Below are 24,318 nucleotides of genomic sequence, written 5' to 3'. Positions count from 1 at the left end.
AAGAGGCAGGGACAGACAGATGAGATAGAATGGAGTAGTAGATACAAAAGTGGCCTGGGGATTAGAAACACAATACCTACAGACGGGGCAATCCTAGTCAAGTCTCTTAACCACTCATTGCCCTAGTCTTTTGAGAGTAGAAGTTGCCCATCAAGTGCTCATCTGCACTGAAAGATGGAGTTTCTTTACTAGGAATTCAAAAGGACAAGAACATATAGGCATACCTAAAAGATATTGTGGGTTCAATTGCAGACCCCTGCAATAAAGCAGTAAAATATTTGGTTTCCCAGTACATATAAAAGTTATGTTTATTCTATATTGTGTCTTCCAAGTGTGCCATAGTATTATTTCTAAAAAACATACCTTAATTAAAAATACTTTATTACTAGATAATGCCAACCATCACCTGAGTCTCCAGTGAGTCATAATCATTTTCTTGGTAGAGTGTCTTACCCTCAACATTGATGACTGCTAACTGATCAGAATAGTGCTTGCCAACAGTTCATGTGGCTGTGGCAGTTTCTTAAAATAATATTTCAATGAATTTTGCTGCATTTTCTAATTCTTCCTTTCACTTAAACATGTAGAGGCCATTGTGGAGTTGGCCTAATTTCAATATTGTCTCAGGGAATAGGGAGGCTGGAGGAAAGGAAAAGAAACTTGGAACAGCTAGTGAGTGAAGCAGTCTGAACATACAACATTTATCAATGAAGTTTACTATCTTATATGGGTGGTTTATAATTCTCCAAAATAATTGCAATAAATTGCAAAATCAAAGATCCCTGATCACAAGCTACAATAACAGCTGAAATAATGATAATAAAGTCTGAAATATTACAAGAATTACCAAATTGCAAGTAAAGACATACAAGCAAATGCAGTTGGAAAAATGGCACCAGATAGATTTGCTAACATAGGGTTGCCACTAACCTTCAATTTGTAAAACAAAAAACAAGTTTAATACAATAAAGTGAAGTGAAACAAAAATGACATATGCCTGTATTTGTTTTTCCAGACCTATGATTGCAGTGGGTAAGGAAACTCATTTTACCCATGCAAGTCAACAACTATTATTCAAGTTATCATTTTATGCAGCTGCCTATATGGGTCAGAGGCAAGAACTGAATCCAGGGTTTCTGATATGGAGGTCAATTCTCTATTATATCTTATTGCTTCTCTACATAGAAGCAAATAGCTACAGATAATTTAATATAATTTTACAGAAACTTCTGATAGAATGTTTTAAGGAAATAACATTTGAATTGGTTTGTTTTGATCATAAACTAAGGTGATTTCTTGAATATTATCTTTATTAAAAATGAATCTAGACAATTTCAATGACTTCTTATTTCAATCCTTGAAGTTTGTACGTTCCTGATCTTTGATGAAGCATATACATATGTCTTGCCTGGCTGAAATTTCATAACTGTGAATGATCCAAATTACTTCAGTATTATTGGGTTTTCAGATTTTAAAAAATTTACATTTAGGAACCAAAATACTGATGATTAACCTCTCCCTATTTGAATAAGAATTATTGAGCTGTGTATCTCCATGCTATATCGAGATCTTATTATAATATAGTTTAACAAATGATCAGGTATTCTCAAGGGAAAGCACAAGTATTGAAAATAATATTTTAATATTATGTTATCTTTTTAAATTAAACATTAGGTCAAAAAAGAGGGAATCAGTTTTCTCACTCCAGTGATTTAGCTTTACCAATGCAGAGAAGGCAATACTGGATACTTAACTGTCACATTACAGTATTTTATAGTATTGCTTAAAAGGTTTTTTTTCCTTTTCTTTTCTAGGATATAGAGTACATACGTTCACATTATAACATTGAAGATTTTATTTACTATAATCATCACCAACGAGAAGAACATGGCCACATGTACCATTTTGTTTTAAATCCCATATTCCAGCACTATAGGAAATATTTTTTGAAGGAGATTCTTCGCTTAAGCTTTAAATCCTGCCTCTACTATGCAATTTACCCACAATCCAGGGAAGGCAAGGTAAAATAAATCTTCTGTGGCTTTATTCATTTTTTAGTGGGTACTGTTTCCTAACATAGTTCATGTTCCTTTCTCCTGACAGACTTTCCTCCCTCCTTCTCAATTCATCTTTCTTTCCCCTGTATTTTCATGACGCTATATTGATTGAAATTTAAAAGGCTACACTTATTTTGGCATCTTTATTACACTAAAACAAAGAGAAGAATATTTTGAATTGTAAAATGACCACTAAAATGATCAGAAAAAATCATAGGTTATACATGGACAAAGCACAGAACAAAAGCTATATGGTGATTGGGGCCAGGATTTCAGATTATTCCTCAAAGTATATTTTTACCCAAATCACATTGTCCTTTTACTCTCCCAATATTAACCTGTTCCAAAATAGCCATTTATATATATATATATAATGCATATATATATAAAATGAACTGATAAACTTTTCTAAGCTTAAATCATTGTGACAATGTAAGTTCCATTATGAATACATATATATCTATATTTGTGTATGCATATATAGTGTATGTGTGTATACATGTAAACATACATTAACATGTATATGCACACATACCCACACTGCACACACACACACACACACACACACATAATATATGTATATATATTTTTATTTGCCCCTTCTCCTATGGATGATAATACAGTCAACCTCTAGAAATTTCATTCTTGATTCAAATGTATGCTAGGCCAGATTCTAATTGAATGAAATTGTTGTTTTCTTCTTAAAAACCAAAGTGAAACAACATAAATTGAAATATCATTAAGCAACCCTAAAATCTGTATAAATGTATGAATACACACATATGAATTTGACAGTGTTTATCATCTATTAATGGACTTCTTTATGTATTTTTGGAGTGACAAGATAAGGAAATTAGCTGTAAGACAAAAAGACTTTTGATGAGAGGTAGAATTTACAATTGGGTTACTTCCCTTGATCATGAAAATGAAAATCATTCCAATAATATTTAAGAACTCAATTTTAATTTGGGGAGACTAGGAACCCTAGAATTTTCCTTTTCTTTCTTCTTTAATACTAGTTTTGTGACTTTCAGGATGTAGTAGTAAATTCTACATTTATTCACATTGTTGCCTACATTCTGTGTATCCATTAGTAATAATACAAAAATGGAATTTTGGACACTTATATACCTTAAATACAGAATTAAGAGCCCTTTAAGATTAATCATCTTAATTAAGATTAATTAAGATGTTTATATAACTTGATTGTGGATTATGACAAATATTTGTATTTGCTTTTTATTCTACTGTGTACTTCTATAGAGTCAGATAAAAGTGGGAAGTTGGAGACAATTGTGCCATTAATTCAGATAAAAACAACAAACTGCTTTGTTTAAAATATCCAAGTAATCAAAACAAGGTCATTTTGATTTACTGTGCTTGAATTATCTGGATGGTTTCATCTATGTTTTATTGTACTATAAATACATATATATATATATATGTATATATAGATACACATACATATGTGTGTGTGTTTTCTAGGTGCAACCTTTGAAAAAAAACCAAAATTTATAACAACAAATATTTAATATGTCCTAGAGCCCATGTTGTAAAACTTCAAATGCTTTACATTTTAAAAAATTCAGTGAGAAAATCTTATGATGACCACAATATATAATTATATTAAGCATCACTGATGTCAGCAAATTGCTCTATATTATTTGAAACATCATTTGTGAAATAAATAAAACTTACATTAAACAAACACTTCATTAGGGATTTTATAGCTATTTATTTTACCAATCTAAATTTTTAGGATTAAATGGTTATCTGGGTTCATTTCAGAGGATTTTTAGATACTAGAAAATATGAAAGAAATAGAAATCATGGTATTATAAGTTGGAAGAGACCTCAAAGACCATCAAATCCAACCTATATCTAAACTAGGATTATCTTAAAAATAACTGAGTTTCACTTGCAGTTTCACAGGATAGGGATCACAATACCACCATTGTCTAATTCTTAGCTTGTTTTTCCTTACATTACACTTAAATTTATTTATTTCCATCTTTCACTCATCACTCCTAATTCTGACCCCTGGAGCAAAGCAGAATAAGCTGAATTCCTCTTTAGTGAGGCAGATCTTCAAATTGTAGATAGTAATTATTTTTCCCATGAGTGTTTTGTTCTTCAGAATAGACACCCCCCAGTTCCTTTAACTGATCCTAATGGGACATGACATTGAGATTTTCACCATCCTTATTTCTCTTTTCTGAACATTCCTAATAGGGCCTCCATAACCAGACACAATATACACAATAGTCCAGCCTTGATATATCAGTCCTTCCTAATCCTGGAGTGATTGCTTCAGTCTCGTAGTTCTCACACTCACTCATAATGAATTTATAGTTCACATTTATCACATGAAGTTCACTAAAACCTCCTTGTGCAGTTCATTTTTCAAACTCAAGTTCTTAAAACCTTTTCATTTGTCCCCTTTAAATTTTATCTAGTCATGTTTGACTCAGTAGCCTAACTTGTCAAACACTTTTTTTATTCTTATTCTGTCATCTAAAATGCCAACAACCCTTCCTAATTCTCTGGCATCTGCAAATTGCTAAGTATGCAATCTCTGCATACATTAGCTAGTAGTAGTAGTAGTAGTCGTAGTAGTAGTAGTAGTAGTAGTAGTAGTAGTAGTAGTCGTAGTAGTAGTAGTCGTAGTAGTAGTAGTAGTAGTAGTTTTTATTACCTATGAGGTAGTTCATCTGACTTTAGTGACAAACATCCCAGTGAGTGCTCTCTTAACTATTTTGAACTTCTTAGTAGCTTTTTTTTTCTTTTGTTCTGTCTGTTAACAATTATAAAACAGAGCCTAGTAAGGAAGGATCTAAGACTATCAGAAATTCAGGGCCAACCAGCCTGCAAACTCCTCAGAAATTAGAGGCTTGCTTAAGCAGACTTTTTTTTTGAGGTATTTGAGCTTAAGTGACTTGCCTGGGGTTACACACCTAGTAAGTGACAAGTGTTTGAAGCCACTTAGAAGGTCTTTGATTCTATATGATGCTGTTTTGTGCCAGAACCAGTGGCTATAAACTCTAATCACACCTAAGGATAGCCAGGACTATTATTGAAGTGAGAGATGAGTGCTATTGCCTATATTATGATGTACTTCATCCTAGGAAACTATGGATGTAGCCATTTTTCTTGGGAGTAAGGGAAGATTGTACCATTGTATCTTTAAAATAAAGTAGGAGAAAGGCAAGGCAAAGCAACAAAAATTTATTAAGGACTTGTTATAGGTCAGGCACTGTAGTAATAAGCATTGTAGACTTAAAAAAAACAAGGAAAAAGTTGTTACCCTCAAGGAGTTTATTATCTAATGGAAGACAAGAGATGACACCCAAAAGGGAACTGAAAATGGGTAGAGGATAGAAGGCAAATCCTTTCCCCACAGGATGAGGGATATAATGTTGAAGTCTGGCGAGTCATAAGTAGAAGTAAGAGGGGAATGAACTAGACTGGACTTCTCTCCAAAAGGGAGACCCTGGGAAAAAACTTACCAGTGGAAGAAAGGGGCTGACATGTTAGAGGGATGGTACTGGGAGAGAGAGAATGAGGGGAAGAGGGGGACAGAGAAAGGAAGAGAGTTAGAGAGAGAAAGGGGAAGGGGAGAGATGGGAGAGAATAGGAGGAATAGAAGGAAGAGGGAGAGAAACAGTGGAGATGGAAAGTACTGAGGGAAGACAGGTGCAAAGGCAACTGAGGCATAGAGCTAAAGTCTAGAAAGGCAGAGGTAGATCCAGGAGGGGAAAGAAAATATTCCCTGGTCAAGGATGGCTAACAAAATAGAATCCCTGGGAGGAACTCACCAGTCATGTATGGATTGGAAATAAAAAAAATGAAAAATTTCATCTCCCTCTCTTCTATCAGTTTTGATTACCCATTGACCCAAAGCAGTAGTTCTTCCTTAGTTTGAACTTCTCTCCAATTTAAAAAAATTATATTTGTTTATTTCCCTTTAATGTTATCTCCAACTTCAGATCATTTGAACTTGAGTATTCTAGCCGTTATTCTTTTAATACTATGCCATATTTTTATATATTTCTCTTTTGATATGTTATATTTATGACAATTGGTAAAATTTAATATACATGAGCCCTATTATTGTTGTTCTTCTCTTTCATCAACAGGCATATGGAATAGTGGATAGATTATCAGAAAGACTAAGGTTGAAGTCCCTCTTTTGTCACCTACTATGTGAACTTAGTTAAGTGTTCTGGGCAAGTCTCCATAGAGCAGCTATAAATCTGCATTGGTGGTGGGGGGTTTCCCCATTTGGGAGCGCCACAAGTTTCCTACATCAGTGATCTCAAAAATGAGAGCCATGACTTGGCCCAAAAAAGTGTGTGAGATCCCTCAGTCAAGTAGGAAGTATGGTTAAATCTTACCCTCTTTATAATAGACAAACTTGTGACTGGTCTCTAACACAACATATCTACCCTTAATCCTTCATAATCCCCTACTCTGACTCTTCCCTGTCCTGTTCAAACTCCCAACCCACTAGGTTCTAAACTCAGAATAGCTCTCTCTAGATAATTAAAATTTAACTATCTAGACATCCACAATAACAGCTGAACAGGTGCCACTCAGAAAATTCTTCTCTTCCCCTCCCTTCATGGTTACAGAAGGTTCACTTTCAGGTGTGTCCAACCCATGACTCTCAAAGCTCACTTATGTGTCATTATTACATTTTATTATCATCCTCTCTAATAATGTGGGTTACATAGTAATAAATAAATATTAAATTCTGTATGTGACCCTTGACAAGTTTTTGTTGAACCAGAAGAGCTAAAAGGTTGGACACCCAAGTGAGGGAGGCTCTATACCCCCAAGGCACTTTACTATTGAGTAAAAATTCTTCATCCTAACTTTTAGTTTTGGACAGGAGAGACCAAGTTGTACAGGATTCAGATCTCATTACATTATTTTTTTTAAATCACAAACCATTCCCCTTTCTCTGTCTAGAGTCCCATCATCCTTCTAGTCACTTAGCTTTGCAACATCTTAGTTCCATATTCTCTCACATCTCTTGTATTCAATCAAAAGTTGACAAATCTCAATCACTACATCTCTCCCATCTGTCCTCTTTGTCTGCTCCCACTGAAGTTCAGTTTCTCATATTTCACCTGGATTATTGTAGGAGCCTCTTTTAGTTTCCCCTCCCTCAAACCTCTTTCCTTTTTAATTTTTCGTCCACAAACCTACCAAAGTGATTTTCCTAAAATGTAGACCTGACCATGTCACTCCTCCATCCAGTAAACCCCCAAGATTCCATACTGACTCTAATATCCATATTGTTTCATCTTTATCTAGTTATTTAACATTTTTGATTTTTTTTACATAAATACACATAAACACACATGTTGGAGGATTGTTCAAATTTTTTATTGATAAGGTTGTGATCAAAAAGTTGGGATTGCTATATACCAATGAAATTACAACTCTGGGGTATTCATTTTCCCCAGCTACATACATATTGTTCAGTTCAGAGATTTGTAACCTGGGGTCCATGAGCTTCAAAAAAATTTTAATAATTTTATTTCAATATCACTTAAAAACCTATATGTTTTATTTTATGCATTTTAAAAACATTCTGAGTGGGGCTCTTTAAACTTCATCAGACTGCCAAAAGGGTCCACACATCTGATCTAAATGTATAGGTGTCTGTATACATATACATATAGATACACATATGAGGACATAACTAATGCTTTAGTTTGACAACATAAAGCTAGCTGATAACAAAAGGATATATTTTTAGTGGTTATTTTTCTTTTTTGTTTCTTTTATTTTATTCCAAAGAAATTTAAGGCTCATCTTTCTTTGGAGCAGAATGACTAGCTACTATGTTCAGTTGTCCAGCTACAACATGATGCATGTCATGGTATAGACCATAGTAGTTGTCTGCAATGCCAGCTGTATAGAATGGTCAACCTGAGGTATCTCTGTAGATAGCCAACAGTGCCTACCCTTCCATATACCTGGTAACATGTACACACATACCTATATACTTATATATACATACATACGTACATGTTTGGTATAGATACTCATATGCATGAAATTATGCATGTATGTATCTCCTCCATTTCCTATCCTTGTTTCTATAATCTTTACATGCCTTTCTTTTTATTCCAAGAAAATCAATTAATTATTTATGTAGTTACACTGATTTCTTTAGATAATTCCTCTTCCATTCTTCAAAATTATTTCCCTTTTTGGCTTCAGAATTTCCTTATTGAGAATTTGACATCTCTTTGACATGACTTTTATTTGAATTTCAATCCATGAAATCCTTTCTTTTTTTTTGATGAAACCTTTGAAATCTTTTTTCCAAAAATCTAGGACATATTAGACTATGCGTAATTTTCTTTCTTTCAGAAATTCAAAAGTGAAGTGATTACTTCCCCCTACTCCCAGTTCTTCCACCATTGATTTGTACTAATAGCTCTTAATAATAAATGCTAAATTAATATTTTAGTGTTTTCTCATAGAAGCACTATTTGTCGGAATGAATTTCATGAAGCAGTAATTCTACATCTAATATGATGTTAATATATGTCCAATTGAGATAATGCATCCCTCCCCACACTTTGCATTTTATTATTTCATTTCTTATAGTTTATTTTCTCCGGAAAACTCCAGTTGAAGATATTTAGAATGACATGCTATGCAACAGGAGAGATTTTTTAGGTTCATTTTAAGTTGCTCGCTTGGATGACATTTCAGTCTATGTGTTTTCTTAAAACATCTTTTGCCAAACAAGCAAAGGTTAACAGTAAGCAGATAACACAGCTTAATGAGGTCAAATCAAGCTGATTCATGATCACTATGGAGAAGAATATCCTCCTGGGGAAAATACTTGTACTGAAAAATCCCATAAACCAAACCACTTGTTTATCTGTCATTCCCACAGAGATAGTAATGTAATTACTCTCATAATTATCTTCATTAGTGTCAGGCATTATCTGCAATTCATTCCTCTGCTCTAAGAGTATGTTTGTTTATTTGCTGTTTTTTTTTCTCTTGGATTTGGCCAACCGAGTTAAGAATTTTGTATCTGTAAGCCATATAGCCGACATCTGTGATGCACTGTTCTGACATTCTCCCTGCTAAAATATAGATTGCTGTCTTTCAGTTTCAGAATCCCTATGCCCATTCTCTGACATCTGCCCTTCATTACTTGGTTCCCGTGCGACCAAGACGACAGATTGTCTATCCTCTGGAAGAGCTTGGCATAAATGCTCCATCAAAGGAGGTCTCCAAGGATCAGGTGGGTAACAGAAGCAGCAGCAGGCAAGAGGCACTGTGCCAGCTAATGCAGGGTTTGGCAGATGGGATGACATTACTGTCTTAGTGTTGAATAGGCTGCTTCTTAATTACAGTGAACCTGGTGTTCATACCCTTACAGCCTAAGCCTTGCAAATGCACTACTGAATCCAAAATGTTCATTTCAAATTGAACATTAAAACAGTAACCATTGCATAGTAATCACTAAAAACAAACAAACAAAACAATATGGGGAGAGGGGCATTTTCCTAACATAAAAAGATCATTTCTAGTATTTATACTTTTTTCTCTCTCCAATCCCTTCAAAAGATATCCCTCTCTCAGTTAACTTTAGGGTTCATGACAAGAAATGCTATGTCACTCAAGATAAAACTGACAGAAATAGTACTTGATATGTTTTAGATAGTTCTTTAGTCCTCAAGTCATGTTTATTTAATTGGCTTCTGGAGTGAAACTCTGAATACTACTGCAGAATGTCAAAAATGATTAACAGAAACATATTAGATACCCTTGGGCTGCTAAGATATTTGACCTTAAAATGAATGCATTTGCCTAAGCAAGAGAAGCTTTTCTTGCTACAAGAACAGAAAAAATATCACGAAGTAATGAGAGGAAGTAAAAAAATCTGATTTTTAATTTATACGGCTATTTCCAATAACAGAAGGCTATGAGAGGAAAAACCTTAGGTTTTTATAGCCATATAAATTAAAAATCAGATTTTTTAGTAGTATATATGTATTGGGGGTAAATTGTTTTTCTTCATAAAAAAATAAAAATATTACCAAAGACAAAAACAAAATTCCCCTTGGACAAAAATAGAAAAGTGTAAACTTTAAGATCTGAATATAATTCATCAGAGATAGATGTTATCTCTAAAAGATGAAGATTTCTACAGATATTAGCACATATTGATTGTACCAGTGTCTTGTCTTTCCCTCTTCTTCCCCACCCCCATTCTGCTTTAGTTACTAGTTTGCATTCATTATTTAGGATGATGACTGTTCTATAAAAGTCCAATTTTGAGTAGGCCATTCAGTTGCTTTAGGGGTTATTTTTGGGTTCTGTTCTCTAAATTATATGAGACAATTGAATTTTCTTCAGGACAGTTTCTATAGTTCTAATTTTTTTTTATTTTGGAAGACATAGCTGCAAGTGTTCATTCTTTAATCACCATTTCAATGTTTTAGGTGTCTTTCTGTGGTTTTTTCCTTAGTTTTTATTTGTTTTCTTATAGTGGTAAAGAGAGTTCCAGTTTGAGTTTAGTAACAAAGGGTTTATTTAGTAACAAAGAAATTTTCCCCTCCCCCAATTGCTATACAGAAAAATAACCATCCACTAGTTAATTGGTCAAGTGATAATATTTTGTTTGCAACCAAATCAAATTTACTATTTTTTAAAACTTATACTAGTTATAGTTTATGGGACTTGCTTGTTCATATAACTTTAAGGGTACAATTTTAAAAATATTTTAATATTGATTGAGGTGGGAAATATTGAAGAATTGTCCCTTTTTTATTAATTGACTAAGGCAAATAACACAAAAGAAGATATTGGAAAAATAGTTATGATATAGTATGTTCATTATTTCTTAGCAGGGAAATAGGTTTTGTATCAGTTGAGTTAGATCTGATTAAAATTTTATTTATCAATGGAATTCTATTTTGCTCCTTTAAATTTCACATTCCCATATTTACATATTATTTGTGCCCCTCTGGTTCCCTCATTATATTCATAAATTTTTCTGATTGCTTATTTTTTCATAGCTTTCATCCAATTCAGTCTTAGTGTTGCCTTCCATTTCCTTGCTTTCACCTAGGAAGTCAATTTTCAAGGGAACAGATCACTCCAAGCATTAGTAATGGGACAGAAAGCTTTTCAGCTCAGTAGGTTGCCAATTTGAATCTGGCACAGGTCAGCGGTGATTGGAATTTATCATTTCATGGCAGTTTGGTGACCTCTGAACAATGACTTAGTTCTTTCAGTCTAGTTTAGTTGATAAGTGTCCCTGATACAATATCTCCCCCATAGTTTCTACTAATTGACTGTCTTCCAAGTATTGTGCCATAAGAATGGGCAAGGCAAATAGACTAATGAGCTTTTACCACAAGCTGCAGAAGAAAGTCATGAAGATTAATAATATAGGCTGATAGTGTACAAGTGTTATGGGAAGAACCAGGTTAATAATCAACATGTAATCTGAAGAATAAGATATAATTGACTTTGGTGAGTTTTTTCCCCAACTAGGATTACCCCCCCAGACCATTATGTAAACATTCTACTGGTAATTTTATGTTAATTGTATTTATATGGTCCATCTATATGAAAATTCAATCAGTTATGAGGCCATTTAGAGAGACAAAACAAATCAAAATTAATCCCAAAATCTTAAGCAGCCAAGTATATACCTTTAGGTGTTTTCCCCCTTATTGTTATTAAATTCAGGCTGATTGTTTTTACTAAGAAAGACTTGTTTTTACTTGCCTAACCAGACATGGAAAAGTCCCTAAAGAAAAGTTATCCACTAAAGGAGATTCTCCTCATTCCTGACCCAGAATTCATTCTACTATTTTAAAAATATATAATAATTTTTAGATTTTATTATAATCAATCAGATGACAAAAAACTTATTAATATCAAGAGCTATTTGTTGAATAAATGTTATCAACTATCATAATAATAACTTTTATAGCACATTACTATTTACCAAATATTTTCCTTATAACAGGCCCATGAGATGGGTAGTTCACTGTTCTCATTTTTTTCAACAATTGAAGCAGCTGAGTCTCACAAATGTTAAGTGACTTGGCCAAGGTCACATAGTCACAAAGTGTTATAATGGCAGCTATAATAGCTTGGTGCTGCTTCTCTTCAGTGATAGACTGAAGCAGCAACAGCAGTAACCCTAACTGAAAGAGAACGATGAGCTGCCTAGTTTTTAACTATTGCCCAAGCTATATATAAGGGAGTAGTAGAATCATTCTTCTGAAGTTGAAAATCAGGGAAAGAGGATTGATTAAGAAACTGGACCCTGGGGGAGTGGAATATTCTGTGTTCAGAGAATATGAATTCAGTGTGAATGGTTGGTGGGTGTATTCAGGTAGGAGTCCCCAGAAGTCTGAGGAGTTTAGTTGCAGCTGCCTGAAGGGTTGGGTTGACCTTGGGGACAAACTTTAATTTAGGGACAATTAACTCATTCTACAAAGGTAGAGTGCAAGTAATTCCTAAAATTGAATTGTGCTGGATGTCGGTGTCTTTCACAATTAGATACTTCTACCAGTTGGAGACAAAATTCTAAAAACTATTGTATCTAAATGGCACATATCTTTCTGAGTCCCTGATTGTCTTTGCCTTTACAAGAATATATTGTGTGTGTGTGTGGGGGGAAGCAAATGGAACTAAAAGCAGAATGCATGTAAATGAGTCTATAACATTCATTCTTAAATCTATATATATTATAGCTTAGGTTGGAATCCATTTTTTTCCTAGCTCAAGGTTTTAAAAGTCTAAATTCATGCTGTCATTTAAAACATTCTTTTAAAATGATTCCCCATTTGATACTGATCTTGGGAGACAAGTTTTTGGTCAGTTGACATGAGATTTATCATTTTTTTCCTTAAGTAAATCACAATTCATTAAACATCTTCCTCCTTAAACTTAAATATATTGCTATTCTTTTAGAATGTGATTTCTTGCAAAGATGTTACTTACTGGCATTAGTTACCCTTTGAATTGCTTCTTTTCATCTCGGACTGTTCTTCCCTCAGTCCAAGGATAATTACCATCTGATGGACTGTGACTGGATACAGTTTCACTCGTACATCTGCTGTCCTGGTAAATTTCATTATTCCCTCCCCCCCCCCCCAACTGCTAGATTTTCTCCTACTTTGTTTCCCACACTCTCCTTCAACTTCTTCACTTTTTTTGCCAGAAGTCTAGTTTCCATGTGGATTTCTGGAGATCAACTCTTTAGCATCTTTTTTTAGGTTTTTTTTTGCAAGGCAAATGGGGTTAAGTGGCTTGCCCAAGGCCACACAGCCAGGTAATGATTAAGTGTCTGAGACTGGATTTGAACCCAGGTACTCCTGACTTCAGGGCCAGTGCTTTATCCACTACACCACCTAGCTGCCCCTTTATCATCTTTTTGATGGAGACTTCTTAAAGTTTAATTAGTGCTTCTTTCTGTACTATATATATATAGTATATATATATATATATATATATATATATATCATGAAATCATGAATATTTTCTAATCTCCTGAATGTGACCAAGACATGTTATATTGTAAGTATATCTATAGTAGATTTATCCTAGTTTAATTCTACCCTGTAATTCAAATGTACACCTATGTACTCCTATGCAGAATTCTCCATACCTTTAAGTATGTATATAAAAATATAATGTCTTCCAGGTATACTCAAATTCTTCTGAGATTCTTGGAACTATTTTCATGAATCCTATTCATAAGTATCATTTTTTAGACTGAAAGTTCCTTGGGTTCCGAGATTGTATCTTTATGGTTCTCAGAGCAAAGGTTAACTAACACAGCACCACATATAAGACTAATCTTTTTATATTCAGCTATCAGATTCTGATTATCTTCATAATCATAGGATTTTTGAGAGTAGGAAGGTGCTTTAAAGTTCATCTAATCCGATCCATTTTACAGATGAGAACACTGACCCGAAGACAGCAAAAGCAGGACCTAAGCCTGAACCTGTCTTATGACTCCTAAATTACTACTCTATTCTTTCTACTAAGTGATTCTTCTCATCTAAGTATTAATCAGCCAATCAATAATCATTCAATTACATTCCTATTATGTGTCATCATGCCCTGTTAGGTATTAGGAATACAAAGAAAAACCCTCCTTGCTCCCATACCTTCCCTCAAACTGCTTAAAATTACAAGGGGAAACAACATAAAAACATACAAGCAAAAAAATATTGAGGGCAGAGGAGAGGAACATTAGCCATTGGTGTCAGGGGTCAGACAAAGCTTCATATAGGAAGTGACAAGAGCTGAGCTTTCAAGAAAGTTGCAGAATGCAAGAGTCAGATCAGGGGAAAGTACATTCAATGCGTTGGGGACAGGCTGTGAAGCAACACAGCCAGTGGGTTCTTTGGTAAGCAGTTTATAATTCATAGAATTTGGAGGTTGAAAGGACTCTTGAGATCATCTTATCTCACAGCACCCCCATTTTGTAGAAAAAGAAATCGAGTTCCAGGGAACTTGTGTGTCCAAAGTAGCTAATAGAAGAGACTTAATCAGAACCCAGTTCTCCATGATAATAGGTTAATATTTCTACTTTCAGAATGAAAAACCCAAACTGGTAAAGAGTTAAGTGAAATAACAGTGATTTTCATATCTTGTAGAACCTTGGTATTAATGATTTGAATTTTGACAAAATAGTTTCTGTTTTACAGCTTAGCCTTGTGAACTTAGTAGGAAGGTTTGGGGTCAGAATGTCCCAACATCCTTGTCCATAACATTGTGGTTATCACATTGCTATTTAACATCATGTCATAATTATTCTGTGAAACTGCCTTTTTCCCTTTGGGACCTATGCTGGAAATGCCTCCTTAACACATATAGAAATGTTTATAGAGGTTTATAGAACAGAGGAGGAGGCTATGTGAAGAACAAAGAATATATATATATATATATATATATATATATATATATACATATATATATATATATATATATGGAATTCATGCATGTATCTCAATGTATTGAAGAATGATGCCCTATGTCTTTTGAGGGTGAATGATTTTATAACCAATGCTGGAAGCAGAGAGGAGCCTGAAGTTTGAATAAGGCTGGGGTGGGAAAGATAGCATTTTTCCCTTGAAGCTTTATGATTTTCTATGATGAAGCTTTAAAGACAAAGTTCCTCCTTAACCTTTATATATTCAATGCTAATCAATCATCGACTTTTTTCTTAATCTCTAGAATAAATATTAATGAAGTTTACTTTCAGATTTAATATTCTTACCAGGGGTTAAGAAGCTTCGCATTGTTTCAGTGCTGATAATGTGGATAAATACTGAGCATCCTTTAATTCACAGAAATAGACCTTTTCTGTTATTATGAAATTACAGTAATACACAAGATACACTCTTAATACACTCTTAAAGAGAACCTTTGAATCTAAAACTGCACCATTTAAAAATTCTTTTTTAAAAAACAGACTTAAGGTATCATCACCTTCCCCCCAAACAACCGTCAAAGTTGCCAAGTGTCCTTTCAGATTCAGTATGCCTCATTCTCCTTTGGTAGCTGCTATCATTCTGAAAAAAGAGATCTCAAGCCACCTAAAAGAGCAGATTCTGAGGCTTTCCTGGTTGCTGACTGGGCTCATGCCACAGCCCAGCAGGGAGAAAAAAAATATATTCCTTTTCCTGCCGAGCTATGGTAATGAATACCATCAAGGTTCAGAAGTGCCCCAGGATACATAATATGACTGCTGTGGTGCTTCAGAAGAGCAATGGTCCAAACTCAGAGAGAGTATCCTCGGGTGAATCTCAGTTCTGAGGATACTAAGTGGCTCTCACAGCATCCTCAAAATGCACTTTCAAGGATGAGGGGAATGCCAGTTTAAAAAATGATAGTTTAAAACAAAAAGGAAAGAAAAGCTGACAAAAAAAGAAAACTAAAAATACACAACTAAAAAGAGACATACTATTTCTCCCAACACTTGTAGTTAAAAGAGCTTGATCTGAATGTTTCCCTCGATACTCACTCCTTGGACCCAACTGTGTGACCAATCTTTAAGCCCTGGTGAAATCTGTAAAATGGAGATACTGTCTCTGGGACCTTTCTCATAGGTTTGCTGAGATGCCCCTGGGATAATATATATGCAAAGGACTTTGCAAGCCTTGGAGTGCTTTAAAAATCTCAACTATTATTATTAGTTTTGAAAACACAGGATGTTACTTAGGCAATGAAGACTTTTTTGATGGTTAGGTTTAAAAACAGTACTGCCCACTAGCCACAGTGCTTTTTGTTTACTGTTTGAATTGATTTCTTACTGTGAATGTCACTTTTATAGTCAGGAAAAATTATCTCTTTAACTCTTTTGTAAAAATAGGTGTACAAAATCACAGAAATCATAGAAATCAGCTGGTGTAGTAGAAAGAACAGACCTGGAATCCTAAAACCTGAATTATAGTTTCAGTTCTACCTCTGACTAATATTTGATCATAGGCGTGATTCAACTTCATTAAGTCCTTGATTCCCTTATCTAACAATGTAACATTGACTGCAATGGCCTCACAGCCTGAAGGCCAGGTGTTATATATCACTTCTCATCTAGGAGCTCTCTCTCTCTCTCTCTCTCTCTCTCTCTCTCTCTCTCTCTCTCTCTCTCTCTCTCTCTCTCATCTCCATTTATTTATTTTTTTTTGTAAGACAATGGAGTTAAGGGATTTGCCCAAGGTCACAGAGCTAGGAGGTATTAAGTTTCCGAGGTCAAATTTGAACCCAGGTCCTCCTGATTCCAGGGTCTGTACTCTAACCACTGTGGTACCTACTTTCCTTCTCTCTGTTTACCTTAAGAAATTGAGGAGTATTTAGGCTCTCTGCCACTGGCTACTGAGGGCATTCATTCATATATAGCGGGGGAGGGGGGAAATCCCTGTACCTTGGGTCCATCAGCCATTAACAGATAAACTTGAGGCATGATCATAAATATACAAATAGCTTAGCTCAGATCCAATAGAGAACACTTCCATTTATCAAATCTAAACCCCACCTTGGGCTCAAATTCCCAGTCCCTGGTTTCTCAGAGCCTCCCGGTTAGTCTGGGTGGCTCCAATAGGCTGTTTGTCCTACAGTCCTGGCTCTAAGGTCACCATGGCTTGAGCTCCTGGCTCCAGTGGGGCTTCATTATTTGAAACTGAGAAGGCCAAATGAAACAGAGTAGAAACAAATACTGGAGGTCCATTTCTCAAAGCCAGAGGAAAAGGGAGGAGAAGGAACTCTCCTTACAGGTTCAGTTCATAGTGCCCATGCTATGGGTGGATTGGTGGGGGGACTGGTCTGACCAGTCAATGGATGCAGCTCATTGTGGCTCTGCAGCCAAATCAAAGGAGGCTGCTCCCAGCCCTGTGGTAGAGGAGTTTAAGAAAGCAGGCTGCCTCTAGGTTTGGTTGAGTATGGGTATGCACAGGTCAAGCCCTCTTGCATAAGCAGTGCCAACTGCTGTCCAATTGCCACTAAGAGGCCAGGAATACAGCCTGGATGAAACAAAAAGATGACTTAAGGGAAAGGAAACAGAAGGTGGTCCAGCACTTTTTCTTGATCACCACCTCATCTCATCTGGAGGAGGCAGCCTAGGACCTGACATCTAAGAAGCCCAGGAATTTGAGTGTTCTTTAGAAACCCCCTGAATAAAAGAAGTCCTTGCCATCAAATCCCGCCAATTGATTCAGTGTTTGAAAAAGATAGTTTTATTTATGAAAATGACACTAAAGAAGATGCATCACCATCTGCCTTGCAGCTGAACCATCAAGTCTTTCCATCTGCCCTAAAGCTGAACTCATTTATATGTGTTGTCTTCCCTTATTAGAAAGTGAATCCCTAGAGAAAAAGGACAGTGTGTTTTTATCTGGGCACTTAGCACCATGCTTGGGAACATCAGTATTTAATAAATAATTTTTCACTATTCCTTTTTGTCTTTCTTTCAAGGAGGTTAGTCGGATTAGAGAAGCTCTAAAGTCCCTTTAAGCACTGGAATATTATGATTCTAGATTCTCTAAATCAGAATATCATACATAGACCCTGAAAACCGCTTTTTGGTCTGTGAAACAGTTTAAAAGCCATGTTACCATTCATTAAAAAGCTCTGTGAGTGGATTTTTTTGAATTCGTATCTGACCTCAGATTTGTTTTATGAACCATTATTAATCTAGCTTATAAGTATTTGTATAAAAATGTTTACCCATAATTAAAATGTTATTTCTGTGTTGCATAGTAGCACCCATCAGCTGCTATCTTTGAGGCAGGGTTGGATGGAAATAGAACAAGAAATGGTCTGCAGGGCAGTGAAAGAGAAATACTTCATATTCATTCTAATCACTTGAATTGAACCTGAACAGGCTAACATTTTCTGTTATTTGGCAACTTTCAGAATGTAACATGAGCTTAGTAGTTTTCTTCCAATTCTAATCAAATGAGTGTCCAAATCATAAAACCAGTATGAGAACTGTCATTCATATTCAGAAAAAGAGGGAATGGATTGAAACTGAATGAAGCTCAGAGACTAAAAGTACTTTCTTATCCCCAGAAGTGGTCCCTTTAGCTCTGGGTTGAACCACAATGGCGTGACTGAACAGGAAAGATTTTTCTGTTCCTCCTTGTGTAGCACCTGATGTATGAATAACTATAACTTGAAAAATGCAATCGTGAAAGGGGATCAAAAATTTTGAATAAGTAGTTTTAAAAAACAAACCTTTATTCTGAATGTCTGGATATCACTAAGCTCTATCCAAATCAATGACACAATTTTCTCCATAGTAACAAGCTTATTATGAAAGAGAAAACAAAAAAGGTTCCTTAAAAATGGAAACATAAAACAAATGGAATAAATAAGGTGCAGAAGTGTGTGGGAGCCATAAAAGTTTTTATTGCCACTTGTTTGAGAAATCAAATATGACTCACATGGCAATAACAGGCATGAGTAATTCAAATCACATGAAATCTGTAGTAATAAAAACTTTATAACTCATTAGACCATTGCTTGGTACTACTTCCTTCTTTTTATGCATTCAAATGTAATTTTTCATACTTCAATGCATATATATAGAAGGGTCATAGTGGTATTCACTTGAAGTAGGTAGGACACTTTTCAAAAAGTTTTTGAATTTAAATTGGAAACTTGGTATTTGCTCAGGAGAACTATCTTTAGAAGTGCATTTTGGTCGAAGGACTTTCCCTCCTCTAGGAATTTTGTAATACTATGGAGTTTTGATATTGTTAAAGCTAAAATAAAAAAAAAGTATTGCATCGGGCATCATCAGTTACTTAGCTGGTAGTTTGTGTAAGGCTGCTTCCCCCTCATTCAGCTTCTACCCACTGTCCAGCACAGTTGATGGAGCACAAGAGGACAGGAGTTCAAATCCAGCCTCTGATACTTACTAGCTGTATGATCTTGGTCAAGTTACTTAACTCTGAGTGTCTCTCATCCAGGGCAGTCTCCAATTGTCCTGATCCATATCTGGTCACCAGACTCATATGGGTCTGGAGGAGAAAGCAAGATTGGTGACCTAGCATAACACCCCCTCACTCAAATCCAATTCATGTGCTTGTCGTGGTATCCACTTCCCCCTGATGTCATGGTCTTTGAGAATGAAGAACAAACATTATTATTAGTTTGTGTAAAATTTTGTGATAACATTTTTTATTTTTCATAATTAGATGACATTCCTTCACTTATCCCTCCACTAATACTCTTAACTAGGTTTTCTGCCATTCTGACTTTTCACTATTTGGAGTCATTCTGAGGCTTCATACTTTTTTTAAACTATATTGGATTGAGGTTGAGGGGTGAGATGAGGACAGAGAAGAAAGCAAGAAAGGAACAGCATGCAGGAATGTTAAGTTTACAGCTATGTCCATCTAGTATAGACTAATAGATAATTTGATGGATAGATAGGTAGGTGGATAGATGGATGGATGTATAGATGGATGGATGAATACAGTGGTGGATGATCAGAGCTGCATAATGCCTGCTTCAGTCAACTTCATGGATAAATTGTTTTCATCTGCCCATTCTATTAGGGGAAGTCTTCACATGCTTGAGGTAGACATCCCTCTAACTCACTGACAGGTTTGAGGTCCATCAGTTACCAATCTTGACTTTTGATCTGCCACTGGTTTTTGATATCTCAGGAAGAGAGAGAGGTTGATGAGTTTGTGCAATTCTGCTTTACTTAAGTCTACTTTGTATATGAGTCAAGACATCATTTGTTTTTGGTTTTTTATGCTTTTGCAAGGCAATGGGGTTAAGTGACTTGACCAAAGCCACACAGCTAGGTAATTATTAAGTGTCTGAGGCTAGATTTGAACTCAGGTACTTCTGACTCCAGGGTTGATGCTCTATCCACTGTGCCACTTAGCCGCCCCCAATAGAAAACATTTATTAAACACTCCTGCTCAGTACTAAGAATATAAATATAAATAAGCAAAGCCAACCCTGCCTTCAAGGAACTTATATTACAATGAGAGAAGACACTATAGGAAGGGGAAGAAGGAAGGAAAGGAGAGGCAAGGTGTGGAGATGATTTTAGGCAAGACAAGGTCAAACTTTTATATTAGATCCAGGAAACCCCAAGATGGAGCCCAAGCTTACATGATGAGGAGATAGTGACTAAGTCTGGTGAGAAAAGCCAAAGGAACTACCTGGCATTGTTATTTTTCATCTTCTGTTTCTGATGAGAACCAATGACATCATGAAGATGATGTCTTGACTTATGTATATGAGGAGATAATAAGAAAACAATTCACTGTCAGTGAGGAATTCATGTCACTTTGTCCTAGAAGTATGATATCATTGCTTACTGAAAGAACTGGAAGATAGAATTGGTAAGCAACTATCAGTAATATTTGAAGGATAGTGGATAGCAGAAGAGGTGCCAGTAATACTCCATCAAATGCCATAATTTGTTCAGGAAGAAGCACATCTAGTTTGTTTAAAAAGATCTGAGAGTTTGCATGAAACTACCAGATTAATGTGGGTCAGTAGTGGAATACAGAAGCCAAAAAAGCTAATGTGAATTTTGGGCTGAATTAAGAAATGTATAGTTTTCAGGGAAAAGGACATTGATTAACTGTAAAATACCCAAGGGAAGGCCACTAGAAAGGTGAGATGCCTCAAGTCTACGTTACATGATGAACAAGAAAAGCAAATGGTCATGTTTGGTGTGGAAAAGAGAAGATACACAGGGAGCAATAGGGATTTGGAGGTAGCCAAGGGAGAGAATGACATTGTGGAAGGAGAGGTAGACTTAAATGTTATCAAAGAGCAGAATAGCAGTAATGTACAGAAATTTTAAAGAGGCAACTATCTGGAAAAACTTCATAACAATTATTGTACAGTCATTTTTTCAGTCATGTCTGATTCTTCATAACCCCGCCCCCACTTTGGGGTTTTCTTGGCAGAATACTAGAGTGATTTTTCCATTTCCTTCTCTAGTTCATTTTACAGATGAGGAAACTGAGGCAAGCAGGTTTAATTAACTTGACCAAAGGCATGTATCAGATCTGAAGTCTGATATAAATTCACAAAAATGACTTCCTGATTTTAGACCTATGCCACCTTGCTGTTAAATACAGAAGTATATGGGTTGATTCAGGAAGTGTGGGTTTCTCTTCATTGGTAGTCTTCACAGAAAAATTGGATGACCAGCTGACAGGCAGTGAATGTGTTGATCTAAATGACCTTTGAAATGCCTTCAAATTCTAAAGTTCTGCAATTTTATTTTAGTGAATTGTAGAATCCAAAGAATTCTACAGATCTTTTTTTCCAGATGAACATGCCTTCTTCATTTTTGTACTTGTGAATTATCAACTCAAATTTGATTTTTGTAGCATTCCACTGGGATGGTCTTTCAAGGTGAGATATTAGTGAACTATGACCTGGGGGTTGACCATTCAAGTCATATAATGGAATATTACTGGCACTATAAGCAAGGAAGATTATGTGAGCTGATGCAGAACAAATTAAATAGAAACAGAGAAATAATATACATAGTAACTACAATAATGTAATTGAAAAAGTAACAAAACAAAGCCAAATTATGTGAAATTACCAAGATTGGTCCTTGAGAATAGATGAAGAAATGAACCTTCTTCCCTTTATTGGAAAAATGAAGTACAATTCTGGAATGTTTCTTTCACTATTAGATGCTGTCACAATGTTGGTTGGTTTTCTTAACTGTTTTTCTTTGTTATAAAGAAAGTTTCACACTGGTAGAGTGGAGGAAGCAGGGAAGGGAATATAAAGATATGGCTGATATTTAAAAAGAGAAGACATCATTTTAAATAAAAATAAAATCCAAGTAAACTATATGTCTTATTCCAGCTGAGCTATCTTCTCCCCTACCATTTTTTTAAATCTTCAGAGGAGGAATTAAATTTCCCCAGATTTATTGTGTTCTATGAATCAACATTCTTTTTTTTTTAGGTTTTTGTAAGGCAAACGGGGTTAAGTGGCTTGCCCAAGGCCACACAGCTAGGTAATAAGTGTCTGAGACTGGATTTGAACCCAGGTACTCCTGACTCCAGGGCCGGTGCTTTATCCACTACCTAGCCACCCCTGAATCAACATTCTTAAAACTATAATTCATAAGCCCCAGTCAGTGTGCTCACTTTTAATGATCAGCCAAGTCACATAGTTAACAGCAAGAATATCCTAACATGAATAATAGTAGTAAAGCATCTCCCCTCCCTCAAACCTGGGGCAGTATCCCTAACATAATCAGTTTCAGTAGGAAGAGTGGAATTTCCAGGATAAAATGTCATACAATAGGCAGCATAGGCCAACCAGGACAATTCATATGTATGAACCTGCAAGATGGGTATTTCTTTTATCATAGCCTCCTAATGCTGCTCCTCCTGGCTAGTGTATGTCTCTCAGCCAGGGTCCCTTTAACTTGCTTTTATCCACAGTTTATTTCTACTCTGCAGGTGGATTCTCTGTGCCTTCTAATTATTGAATATGTACTTTTTATTAGGTGAATTGCTCTGATACATTTTGCTGATGAGGGCAAGAGAGAGAAAACTCTCCCTTTCCTGCTCCCACCATGAACTCTAGAGGAATTATAAAAGACCTTTTAAGACCTGGGCACTTCTTTCATAGTTGGCTGTCTTCTCTCCCCCCTGCCCCATGCCATGTATTTCCAAGGCCTATTATAACTTCATAACATCTCTTTTATATCTCTTACTAGCATCTCTTTTATGTTTCTTACTCTCCTCTGGCACTGCCACCACACTGGTACAGACTTTTCTCTCTTCCTGTCTATATTTTTGCAATAGCCAGCTAGTGGGTCTTCCTGTATGTCCCCCATGCCGCTGTCAAAGTGATCTTTTTAAAGTGATTTCTTTCCATGTCCTGCCTTCCTGACACAACACTAGTATACTCTAATAACTCCATTTTGTCTAAGATCAAATATAAAATACACTGGTATTCAAAGCTCTTTATAACCTAATTCTCTGCTACCTTTCCAGTCTCCTTGCTCCCCAACATGTACTCCATGATCTAGTAACACTGGCTTCCTGGCTATTTGTTTCTCAAGCAAGGCAGTCCATCTCCTGTCTCTGCCTGGAATGTTGCTCTCATCTTCACCTTCTGACTTCCTTTCAGTCCCAGTTAAAAATCTTAGCTTCTACAGGAAGCCTTTCCTGATCCCTATAATTTCTAGTGCTTACCTTTGTTGCTTTATAATTTTCAGTATATAACTTATTTGTAGATAGTCGTTTGCCTGTTAGTGGGAGAATGTGAAAAGCACTCCAACATCTTTGCCAAGAATACCCAACTGAGATCGTGTAGAGTCAGACAAGACTGAAAAATGACTGAACAATGATAACAAACATCTACGATGTACCAGGCATGGAGGGGGGGAGTACAAAGAAAGATGAAAGGAAAAGATGTTGGAATGGTTTGCCATTTTATAGGTGAGAAAACTGAGACAAATAGGGAGTAGTGACTTATCCAGGATCATATAAATCATAAATGTCTGAGATCACATTTGAATTCAGATCTCCTGACTCCAGTCCTGGCACTCTCCATTCTGCCACCTAGCTGCCAGTAGGTGCTTAACAAATATTTACTGATTGAGTTTCAGGGATGATTCTCTTTTTAGAGCAGACTTGGGCCTTTTAAGGTCACCAAGAGGTTTGACTTGATCTTTTAGCCAACCAATGACTAGCTACCTGTAATTCCATCAAGCTGGTTGAAAAACTTC

The 24,318-nt window shown here is 35.7% G+C and overlaps 1 protein-coding gene across 3 annotated transcripts in view; it reads left to right on the top strand.

Moving 5' to 3' along the window:
* The window catches only part of CFAP61 (cilia and flagella associated protein 61), a 351,604-nt gene that overhangs the window by 131,378 nt on the left and 195,908 nt on the right, over positions 1–24,318 (top strand). For all 3 annotated transcript variants that reach the window (XM_074209348.1, XM_074209349.1, XM_074209347.1), the window contains exons 16-17: positions 1,815–2,021; positions 9,202–9,336. In XM_074209348.1, the coding sequence (XP_074065449.1) occupies positions 1,815–2,021; positions 9,202–9,336 (342 nt within the window). The remainder of the gene's footprint in view (positions 1–1,814; positions 2,022–9,201; positions 9,337–24,318) is intronic.

The sequence above is a fragment of the Macrotis lagotis genome, chromosome 1 (genome assembly GCF_037893015.1).
Source record: "Macrotis lagotis isolate mMagLag1 chromosome 1, bilby.v1.9.chrom.fasta, whole genome shotgun sequence".
Lineage (NCBI taxonomy): Eukaryota > Metazoa > Chordata > Mammalia > Peramelemorphia > Peramelidae > Macrotis > Macrotis lagotis.
Note: the sequence above shows the minus strand (reverse complement) of the source record. Positions and strands in the feature narration are given on the sequence as shown.